Source organism: Bubalus bubalis, chromosome 4, assembly GCF_019923935.1.
Source record: "Bubalus bubalis isolate 160015118507 breed Murrah chromosome 4, NDDB_SH_1, whole genome shotgun sequence".
NCBI lineage: Eukaryota > Metazoa > Chordata > Mammalia > Artiodactyla > Bovidae > Bubalus > Bubalus bubalis.
This window is the reverse complement of record NC_059160.1, coordinates 124001685-124013718: the sequence shown is the minus strand read 5'-3', so window position 1 is coordinate 124013718 and position 12034 is coordinate 124001685. Positions and strand designations below refer to the sequence as shown.

General features: G+C 50.5%; 1 protein-coding gene across 6 annotated transcripts in view; it reads right to left on the bottom strand.

The window, feature by feature from the left end:
• DISC1 (DISC1 scaffold protein) overlaps positions 1-12034 on the bottom strand; it is a 412213-nt gene that overhangs the window by 330060 nt on the left and 70119 nt on the right. For all 6 annotated transcript variants that reach the window (XM_025284501.2, XM_044942012.1, XM_044942013.1 and 3 more), the window contains exon 2: positions 2753-3732. In XM_025284501.2, coding sequence (XP_025140286.2) covers positions 2753-3732 — 980 coding nt within the window. The remainder of the gene's footprint in view (positions 1-2752; positions 3733-12034) is intronic.

Here is a 12034-nt window from a genome sequence, read left to right as displayed (position 1 = left end):
CCCAGAAAGCATATCTGCTCAGGGTTTCACAGACTCCAAAGTATCAAAAAATCTAGGCCAGGACTACATATCCTGGTCTATATCTAGATACAGGCATGCATGCTAAGTCACTTCAGTAATGGCCAACTCTTTGCAACCCTATGGACTGTAACCCACCAGTCTCCTCTGTCCATGGAATTCTCCAAGCAAGAATACTGGAGTGGGTTGCCATGCCCTCCTCCAGGGGATCCCCGACCCAGGGATCAAACCCAGATCTCCTGCATCTCCTGCATGGGTAGGTGGGTTCTATACCACTAGCGCCACCTGGGAAGACCCCTATATCTTGGTAAGAGGAGTTGAAAGGAAAGGAAAAACTGTTGGTTCTACCAAAACTCAGCAACTGGATATTGTGGACTGACTACAGCAGACCCATTGCCAGGTGATTTTCTGTTTGGTTACCTAGGAGGAAGGGAAGCTGGTCTTTATAACCACGTTGTACTTCTGCTTGACTTGGGTCAAAACTTGGATTTTTGGAATGCAGATATGTTGCTGAGATTTTTCTTAAAAGATTTTGGAAATAACATGTTGAAAACTGGCATTCAGAGTCCAAAAATCACGATGGTGCAAACCTCCACTGAGGGTTTGGATCCTTGTGTGTGTGCCTCTCAGCATCTCTCCCTATGCCTCAGACATTCAATCCAAGAAGTCTATCAATTAGATTCCTGTGGCCCATCTTACCAAGATAAATTATTTCACTAAAACCAAAATTTTAATCAAGCACCAGGCAGTATGTCAGGCATCAGGCATCCAAAAATGACTAAGAGAAGTGAGCTGGAGATGAGGAGCTCGTGGTCAAGTGAGGAACTTGGACCACGAACAACTGATTATTAAAGTGACGAGTGCTGTCCTGGGGCACATCCAAAGGGCTGTGGGAAGGGATGGAGGGAGGGATTCATTTGGTCTCGGGGCAGGGGGTAGGGAGGAGAGGTCTCACAAGAAAGTGGCTTTGGACCCACACTGAAAGGAATAAGAAGAGCTTAGCAGGTGGCACAAGGCAGGAAGCTCACTCCAGGCAGAGGCCCGAGACACAGGAAGAGAGAGCAGCCGAGCTGGAGGAGGAAGGCACTGGGCAGCTGCAGCAGGTGGGGAAAGGTCTCCATTGTCAGGATGAGGGGTTTGGAGACCATCCTAAGGGAAGCAAGAAGCCACCAATGTTTTAAGCCAAGGAATAACAGCATCCCAGCAGTATTCCCAAAGACAGTGCTGCTGACCTCGCAGAGGAGGAATTGGGGAAGAGAGACTCTGGAGGAAGGTATATATATCAGGACCCCTTACCGAACTCAGGTGAAACATAACAGGATTTGAACCAGGCAGGGACCATGGCTGTGGCCGTGAGAGTAGGTTAGCAGCAGGACTGGGGGCACTTAAAGACGGAGCAGAGGTTGAGAGAGGGCAGCAGGGAAGGTGCTGAAGAACCTGCAGCTCCTCTAAGGAGCTGGATGCATTCTATTAGATCAAATCAACAGTTACAGATCAACAGTGATACCTGTTAGGACTGGTCTAATGGGTAAGACAGTGGTGTCCGTTTTGGACATGCCTGACTCTAAGATTCCATGCATTGCCTGGGATGCTCAACCATGCTCACTGCATGGTTGCTTGCACACTGGCCCAGCTGCTCTATCTCCCTGGGTGATAAATCTAATGGCCGGTCTGGGACAGGGCAAACAGGGACGTGGCTGGGACTTTAGGCCACAGGCGAGGGGCTGAGAGCAGATGAGATCAGTCCCTCGGAATGAACATGAGCCTCACATTTTCAGGTCCTCCTTCCAATCCTGATGAGAGAGGCTCTACTTCCCTACTTTCCTGTATCTACACCACACACACACGTATACACACGTTCACACACATGCACATGTGTATACACATCCACATGTATGTACACATGTACATATGCACATAGATATACATGTGCACATATACATGCATGCATGCACACCCCAGAAGGAAATCAGTCTTTCAACAGGACGAGTCAATGGGTCACCCCACCACAAAGCACCTCTGCCCGGGTTTCCCTGGGAACTTTCTAGGGTAGAACAACCCCACCTACTCCAATGTGGACCCACCTCTCAGATAACTGGGTGGCCAGCAACATTGCAGTGTCAGGACTTACATCTATACAGTCCATCCCAATTTCCAAAGCACATACATTCCCACCAAACCACGGAATAACCCTGTGTGGTGTTATCATCTCTAAACAAGGAAACTAAGGGGCTGAGAGGTTTAGTGACCAGAAACAAAGCTCCCCAATTCCATGTCGGGAGCTCCCACAGCTGCAGTGGGAAATGAGCTGTAAATGCAGAAGCGACTCTGGATCGCCCCCAATTGGGAGCATCACCACCTCTATATCACTCAGTCCATCCACACACCAGCCAGCTCCAGGTCCCCGGTTCCGTGGTCCCAACCTCCCGCTTCAAAGAAGAGTTCTGGTGAGCCAACCCTGAGTAACCCATGCCAGAAACTTCAGAGAAGCCTGTGGCCCAACAAACAACAAACCTGAGCGTCTAAGGGACAGAGAAAATGAGACAAATTTGAGTTCAGGCTGAAAGAGAAGAAGCAGAAGTGGAGCAACATCTTTTTGCAGCCAGCCACCAAAGGTGCTGCCCTATTTTCCAGTGGGAAATCGGTCAACCCCAGAAGCGTCGTTTCTGGTCCTCTGCCTAGAACTAATCTGAGCCGTGACCACCCCGCGCCCGTAGGCTGGAAAGACACCCACCTCCAGCCGCCTCCGCTGGCCCTGCAGGCAGTGCAGCAGCGCAGGCTGACACCTGCTGAGCAGGGGGTCCCACCGCTGAGCCTCCGCAGAGCTGCTGGCTGTGGATCCCCACAAGGGATCCAGGGAGCAGGAGGAGGCAGCATCCGTGTCCAACAATGGAAGAGTCTGGCATTCCAGCCCAGGGCTGCCCCCCGAGGTCTGGGCAGCGTCTGCCAGGCCCTGAGAAGCCTTGAGAGTGAAGGGGAGAGAGAGCAGCCGAGGGTGATCGTGGGGCCCACCCGAGCTGGCAGCCTTGGCCTCCATCTCCTCCAGGCTCTGATGAGGGCCCTCAGCCTCTCTGGAGGGTGGGCAGCCTTCTGCTTCTCCCCGTTCCCCAGCAGAGCCCAAGGAGAGGCGAATGAAACTAAAACTGGAGGTAAAGACGTCCTGAGAGCTGGCAGGGACGGCGGGAGCCTGGGGGCCACTTCCGAGGCTGCAGCTGGTGTCGCTCGTGTCCTCCGGGGATGGACAGCCTTTGTTCCCGGCTTCCCGGCAAGGACTCAGGGCCTCGCGAGTGTCCATGGACGGCAGCTCCCCTTGACAGCCAGTGGCCCTGGGGCCACACAGCCTGCTGAGCCTATTGGGCAGGGCAGTGCCAGCTCGGGGCTGAGCCCCAAGGAGCCCTGGGCTTCCTCTCACAGCCGTCAGAGCCAGTCCTCGGTGCCCCACGGTCAGAGCCGAGGTGGCCGTGCTCCTGGGAATGAGGCTCCCAACTGAGCGACCTCGCCACTGGCCTCCAGGGTCAAGGCCACACGGGCCGGCCCTGGACTCAAGGTGGTGAGACTCCTTGCCACACGCCCCTCCCTGGGCCCGGAACGGAGCGCCCACTGGCGGGGAGAGGAACCCGATCCTGGGCCCAGCTGCGCTTCTCATGTAGCCCGGCCTCCGTGCCAGCCGCCTCCTCCGAAAAGACGCTGCAGGTGGTGAGCAATCTTGGCTGCCTGGAGAGAAAGAGAAAACATCATCATAAACACACACACACACACACACACACACACACACACATCTCCTTGGCTCAGCCAGAACTGGGATGGAAAACAACCCCAGGCTCAGAGGTCATCCCTTGGGCATCTGTCAAAGAGAGATGCTGGCTCAGTGGTCACCAGGCCAACCTGGTAAAGAAAATGATGATCCTCAGGAAGCGACCCCGGGGATGTGTAGACACAGCCCAGCGTCCCAGCTCCTCTGTTCAGCAGAGCAGCTGGCACAGCGTTTATGCTAACATGTCTCAAGCACAATGTCGGCAGTTCCTTCTGAGCCTCCAGCATCCTGCCTGTTGATCTTCCAGGTGCATCAGCGCTTTCATCCTGGAGTGGCCTGGAAAGCAGACGAGCTGAAGCCGAATGCCAGTGTACTCCTCAGAATGAGAGCCAATCACCTACTCTGGCTACTCTTAAGAAATACCTATGGTTTGGTTACCTGAGTTTTCCACGGCTTTGTATGCCTGTGGACTGTGGAGAGCTGACCGAGACCCTATGCCCATCAATTCATCTCACAATGAATTATAGGAGGGCCTGTTTGCTGTGTTCTCCAAACCAAGGGCTATGTTCCTCTCCCAGCTATGCGAGGATAGAGACAATAAAATCGTTGATGCCTCTCAGAGGCATGATGCTATAGCACCTAACAGCATAAGTTTCGGCACCTCATTGCCTGGTTCAAACCACACTGTGCCATTTCTTACGGTGTGACATTTCATAAGTTACTTAGCCTCTCTGTGCCTCAGTTTGTTAATCAGTACAATGGAGATATCAGCAGTACTTCTCTCCTAGGATGGTGGTGAGCATTAAACTAAATGAGTTACTAAAGGCGGGCCCCTCAGAACAGTGCCTGGCACTCAGGATAATTGTGATTAAAGTGTTATTAACAGTTACTATTTTGATATTTTGTAGCACCTCGTTACTCATCACGTATCCTCATCTGCATTAATTTCCATAGCTCCCTACCAAAGTCATGTGAATCAACCAGGAATTGTAACATTTCTTTCAGTTAAGGAAACAGGCTCAGAGAAATCAAACCCCTGCAAGTGGCTGAGTCTTGGGGCCCTGCCACAACTCGAATCAGACTGGATGGAAGACACAAGAGCAGACAACGTGAGGCATAGCTGTGTGTATCAGGTAGGCTGTGCTGAGAAATGGAGCTCAGCTCCCCACCCCTACAGGGTCCACACATCTTGTCCTGCCATACCTCCCAGAATACAGGTGGTCTCAGATTCTTCATTAGGTAAACAGAGAGCGCCAGGCATCCAGGATCCCACTGTGTTATGACCATGCCCTGCATTTAAGTTGCTTGATAAGTTGATGGTGGATACATTAATGGATGCGAGGATATATGGAGGGAAAGTAAAATGGATGGGTGGATGGACTGGGGCCCATCTGACCCCAAATCACATGCTTTTTCTATATTCTTTACCTCCAAGCACATCACTTAGGATGACATCTTGCAATGACAAGAAGTCAAAGAAAGGTTTTATCTTTTCTTTTTTCTTCTTTTTCTTTTCTTCCATCAAAGTTTGAATTGGTGGAAAAGAACATGGCAAAAAGGTACAGAAAATGTACAGAAGGAATCATTAATACATCATTTTGGACCACTCACTAGGATAGCTACTATTAAACACACACACCGAAAATAACAAGTGTTGTTGATGATGTGGAAAAATTGAAACCAGTGTGCAGTATAGGAATGTGCACTTATGGGAATGTAAAATGGTATAGCTGAAAAGAGTATACAAATTCCTCAAAAAATTAAAAATAGAATTACTACACGGTCCAGCAATTCCACTTCTTAGTATATACCCAAAAGAATTGAAATCAGGTTTCAAAGAGATAACTGTACCCCTGTGTTCATAGCGGCATTACTCACTATAGACAAAGTGGAAACAACCCAAGAGTGCCTTGACAGATGGATGCATGACACATGGTCTTTCCACACGATGGGAAATTGTTCAGCCTTATTTAAAAAAGGGAAATTCTGGTTCCTGTTACAACATGAATGAACCTCAATCTTGAGGACATGATGCTCAGTGAAATAAGATAGTCACAAAAGGACAAATATTGTTTGATTCCACTTATATGAGATACCTTGAGGAGTCAAATTAATAGAGACAGAAAGCAGAAAGAAGGTTGCCTGGGGCTAGAGGAAGGCAGACGGCTGGAGGTAGGAGTATGTTGGGAGCTAGTGCTCAGGGGGACAGAGCGTCAGTCTGGGAAGATAGCAAAGTTCTGGAGATGGACAGTGATGACAGAAACAAAACAATGTTAATGTCCTTAATGACACTGAACTGTACACTTAAAAATGGTTACAAGGATAATTCTGTGTTATATGTGTTTCACCTTGATAAAAAAAAATTTTTTTAATAGACCAAACTAGGTCACTATGTTCTATGATCCCAAGGAGACCCATCCTTTCCCTCATTGCTCTCACCATCTGAGGCTGCCCCCTGCACCCCGAGGTGGTCAGCACAGGGCTGCAGGAGCTCAGGACAGGGCAGAGGGATGCCAAGAAGAACTAACTCTCCTCTGCCTGTGAAACTGGCAAGATATTTTTCGAAGAACAAGGAATCCAGAAGGAAGCAGAGAGAACACTGAATTCTGGCTTCAATTACCAAAGGAAAATTATTCAGCCATTTCATACCTTCAAAATGGAGTCCTGTGAAATCTATATTGTCTTTCAGCTTAAAGAGACTTTAAGCTAATTTTTTAATGCAAGTCCAATCATACAAATAACCCTTCTGAAGTTAAAAGAGCAATGTTAAGCAGAAACTAATTTGTTTGAAATTTCACTTCTTTTCAAACGCCTGTAAGCCCTTGGGTCTGAGTAGCCCTCCATAAAGCTACTTAACCAAGGGTCTGAAACCTCCCCAGGCCTGGCCCAGCTGCCATCCAAGCAGTTCCCCAATGGGAGCCTGAGTTCCTGGGGGGAGGAGGGGTGTACTGTAAGATGCCGTCAGGCCACAGTGTTCATCAAATGAGGGGCTGAGAGGTAGGGCTGGGGAATGGGGGTAGCCCAGCCTCTGAATCCTCCTGTACACCAGACATCCCTCCAGGTGTGAGCCTTCCCAGAATGTGACCCCAGAAACAGAGACCGTCACATGGAATCAATCCTAAGCCTCCAGAGAGGGCAGAGGAGCTGACAGGGTTGGATCTGGAGGGCACCTGTGGAATGAGCTAGAAGGGGTATAAGAAACCCATATGGAGCACATGGCTGCTCTGAAATCTTTCTCCACTTATTTTTTAATTTTTTTGAGGATATTTATGATGTCCCTCTGGAGAAGGAGATGGCAACTCACTCCAATATTCTTGACGGAGAATCCTCATGGACTGAGGAGCCTGGCAGGCTGCAGTCTGTGGGGTTGCAAAAAGTTGGACATGACTGAGCAACTTAACACACACACACACACTTGATGTCCCTCTGTGTGTGCATGCTAAGTCACTTCAGCCATGTCTGACTCTTTGTGACCCTATGGACTGTAGCCTACCAGACTCCCCTGTCCATGGGGTTCTCCAGGGAAGAATACTGGAGTGGGTTGCCGTGTCCTCCTCCAGGGGATCTTCCGAACCTGGGGATCGAATCCTCATCTCTTAAGTCTCCTGCATTAGCAGGCGGGTTCCCAACTGGGAAGCCCCTTCCCTCTGACCAGAAACCAATTGTTACTTATCTGCTGCTGCTGCTGCTAAGTCGCTTCAGTCGTGTCCGACTCTGTGCGACCCCATAGACGGCAGCCCACCAGGCTCCCCCGTCCCTGGGATTCTCCAGGCAAGAACACTGGAGTGGGTTGCCATTTCCTTCTCCAATGCATGAAAGTGAAAAGTGAATGTGAAGTCGCTCAGTCGTGTCCGACTCTTAGCGACCCCATGGACTGCAGCCTACCAGGCTCATCTGTCCATGGGATTTTCCAGGCAAGAGTACTGGAGTAGGGTGCCATTACTTATCTATCCTGCCTGAAATCCACCCTGACATCCAAGCCCAGCCTTCACAACCTGTGGTTAAGGAAGGCTTCTAATGCATTCAGCCCTTGGAGAGAAAGAGTCCTTCTGGCACCCTGCTGCAGTCAGCTCTGGAAACACAGGTTCAAGCGGGCAGGAAGTCGACTGTGGCAAGATGAGGGCAGGACCTGAAGCCAGCTTTGCCCTCTGTTCCGTGTATACCCAGAGAGGGCTCCAGTCTGCCCAGCTGGCCCCAGGCAGGCTGAGGTGGAGGCAGGGCCTCAGCGGCTGTCTCCTTCCCTTGCAGCCTCACACTCCACAGCAGGCTCCAGGGGAGGGGAGTACAGACCTCTCACCCCTCCACGGCACAGACCAGCAGGTCCCTGCTTATGTGGGATCCCGTCTCCACCCCCACCCACCCTGTGAACTCTGAGACTGAAGGGAGTGAAAGATGAGGGTTTCGACTCACCCCAGATGTCACAGGGCTACCACACACAGCCCAGATAAGATACCCAGGAGCATCTGCTTACCTAATTCATGCAGAAAATGGGAGAAACCAATGTTTCCAGCCAGGTCGGCAAGGATCCTGCCTGCCCCACCTCTAAGGCTCTCCCTTTGTCCCTCATAGACGGCAGCCAACCAGGCTTCCCCGTCCCTGGGATTCTCCAGGCAAGAACACTGGAGTGGGTTGCCATTTCCTTCTCCAATGCATGAAAGTGAATAGTGAAAGTCAAGTCGCTCAGTTGTGTCCGACTCTTCGCGACCCCGTGGACTGCAGCCCACCAGGCTCCTCCATCCATGGGATTTTCCAGGCAAGAGTACTGGAGTGGGGTGCCATTGCCTTCTCCGATGCTATAAATAAGCTCCATGAAATCCTTACGACAGCGCCCCGCCCAAATCCTAATATACATTGACCAGATCATATTCATTTTTGACTAGGAAATCTAAACTATGCAATTTAAGAAAACATACTCCTGAATTTTGGAGAAGGAAATGGCAACCCACTCCAGTATTCTTGCCTGGAAAATCCCATGGACGGAGGAGCCTGGTGGGCTACAAGTCCAAGGGGTAGCAAAGAATCGGACACGACTGAGCAACTTTACTTACTTTACTCATGAATTTACTTGGAAGAACTTAAAGCCAATACCCAAGTTAAAATCTACATAAAATGCTCGTGTGGGTTTGGGAAAGTTGCTCGGTGATGCTAGGCCTCATGGGGAAAGCACTTCTGCCTCCTGAAAGGGAAACACAGGGACTCAGAGGCGCTGCTGAGGATGTGTAGAGCAGTGAGAGAAATACAAGCACATGATGACTTTAAAAACATGATGACTTTACAAAACATGTATAAACATACAGTGGAAACATAAGTGAATATACTCTTTCCATGGAAGGAATTTTAATCCTATTTTTCATGGTCAAGGCATAGACTTTTATAAAATGTTCAGGTTAACCAGAGGTTCTGGATCATAAAGAAACCACACATCCCTGAGGATTAACTTGTTTTCCAAGAACCAGAATCCAATCATATACATTAAGCACAAACACTCAACTGAGAGCAAGTTCATCTTTCTCAGACAGTTCAGAGAGCACCTGGGATTCGGAAGTGCCTCGGGGTCAACTGTAATAAGGATCTGGTGAGCAAGACAAGTGCTGGAGAGAAATAAATCTCTTTATTAAATAATAAAGAGAATTAAATAATAAATAAATCAAGCTTTACTGCGTTTCCATTTTAATTGTGCGATCCACGCCAACATAACCAGTCCTCACTGAACACAGGATACGGGATGGGGATGCATCCCGGCCCCCAGACTGCTTAATATCCAGCACAGGATGTAAGTTGTGTACAAAAACCGTCCCAAGATGGAATGACTACTCAACCACAGAGAATGGAGAATTCCATTTGAAGTTAACTAGTGGAGGTACCGGAGAAGGCAATGGCACCCCACTCCAGTGTTCTTGCCTGGAGAGTCCCAGGGGGAGCCTGGGGGGCTGCCGTCTATGGGGTCGCACAGAGTCAGACACGACTGAAGCAACTTAGCAGCAGCAGCAGCAGTGGAGTTACCTGGGGCTTCCCGGTGGCGCTAGTGGTAAGGAACCCACTTGCCAATGCAAGAGACTCGAATTCGATCCCTAGGTCGGGGAGATCCCCTGGAGGAGGGCATGGTAGCCCACTCCAGTATTCTTGCCTGGAGAACCCCATGGACAGAGGAGCCTGGTGGGCTACAGTCCATAGGACACACAGAGCCGGACACGGCTGAAACGACGGAGCACACACACAGTGGAGTTGCCTAGTTGGCTCAGCTGGTTAACCTGATAGCAAAGCAAAGCAGAGGGCTCTCTGAGCTCCAGAGTACTCCTCACTGTATGTGCTACCCCAAAACTCACCTCCTGGAGTTAAAGGGAAGGATAAGGTGAATACACAGACCGTTCCGGGGGAGACAGGACAACTCTTATAAGCAACCTGCGCCCAACAGTCCCCCTGTCAGCCTGACCAGAGCCTCCTGGGCTGTGAGACTTGCTCCTTCCCTGTCTTCCTGGCAGGCTCCCCTGCCCCCTCCTTTATCCTCAGGGGCACCTCCCTAAACCTGTCCCACGTCCCGCCCCTCCGAGCACCTGCCTCTCAGAGGACGCAGACCCTGTCCTTGAGGGAGCATGGTGAGCTCTCAGGGCCCCTGCCCTCCTGGGAGGGGGCAGTGGCGATCACACAAGCACGCAGAGGAACAGAGACAGGGAGGGTGACGGGCAGACTCGCAGTGCCCAGCCACAGGTAACAGAGCCCTGGTTTTGGTCAGTGGGGTCTTGAGATCTGACGGGTGAGCGGGAGGCAGGGAGGCCACGGGGGAGGCTGCTGGGAAGATCCTGAGAGAGGAAGGGATGGAGATGCAAGGGCAGATGGGGGACCCTGGTGACAGGCAGGTGGCAGGATGGAGCCAGCCGCTGCATCCGGCTGCACCAGACTGGCTGTTTGTCCTGAGAGTGATCTCTGGAAAGAGGCGGGATCTGATCTGCATGTTTTACGAGATTCCCTCTGTGGAGAAGAGACCAGCAGGAACAAGAAAGGACACAAGGACAGCAGTTAGGAGGCACCAAACCCAGGGCAAAGGAAGCCCGCAGCTTCCTACACTCAGCAGTGGGGCACCAAGCCAGGAGGAACCATCCCCCTGATGTCTGCATCCTTCTCTGCTCCACAGCCACCCCAGGACTCCTGGCGACAACGGGCAGGGAGTACACTTTCTTCTGAGCATTATAGGCATGCTGCCCACCCTCCACCACCTTCTGTTGACACTTGATTTTTTAATATTTAGTTTTGGGGCTGTGCCAGGTCTTAGCTGTGGCACATGGGATCTTCATTAGGTCATGAAGGATCTTTCACTGCAGCGCTTGGACTCTCCAGCTGCAGCACGGTTTAGTGCAGCACACAGGCTTATTTGCTCCGTAGCATGTGAGATCTTAGTTCCATGACCAGGGATCGCACCCACACCCCCTGCATTGCAAGGCAGATTCTTAACCGCTAGACCATGAGGGAAGTCCCCAAGAAACATTTAGGCAAAGAAATATTTCAGGGCCAGATAAATGATATTCTCAATCTTTCTACAAAGAACCCCTTCAGAATCATCCTAACTAGTTTACCAAGATGCCTACATTTTTAAAAACATCCATTAGGTCAAAACGGAGAAGGCAATGGCACCCCACTCCAGTACTCTTGCCTGGAAAGTCCCATGGGTGGAGGAGCCTGGTAGGCTGCAGTCCATGGGGTCGCTGGGAGTCAGACACGACTGAGTGACTTCACTTTCACTTTTCACTTTCATGCATTGGAGAAGGAAATGGCAACCCACTCCAGTGTTCTTGCCTGGAGAATCCCAGGGACGGCGGAGCCTGGTGGGCTGCCCGGTGGGTCGCATAGAGTCGGACACGACTGAAGCGACTTAGCAGCAGCAGCAGGTCAAAAATGTCTTTCTTTTTCCTTGTCAGCTTCTACCATTATACACATATCCATATAAAACTCCCCATACCTAAAACAAGCCAGCTGCATCCTCAAGAACCTAAGCTTAAACCCGGGGCTAAAATCAGATGTCCAACAGGAAGTACATTTTCAACAGCATCATCAATGGGCAGGGAGGACCAGGGTGTGTGTGTGTGTGTGTGGACGTGCACACATGCGTACTCAGGGGTTCACACATGCCAGTGTATAATAAAAAGACACATGCAAGTGTGTATGTACATATACAAATATTTACGGAATGTAGATTATATAGGGCTTCCGTCTATGGGGTCACACAGAGTCGGACACGACTGAAGTGACTTAGCAGTAGCAGCAGAT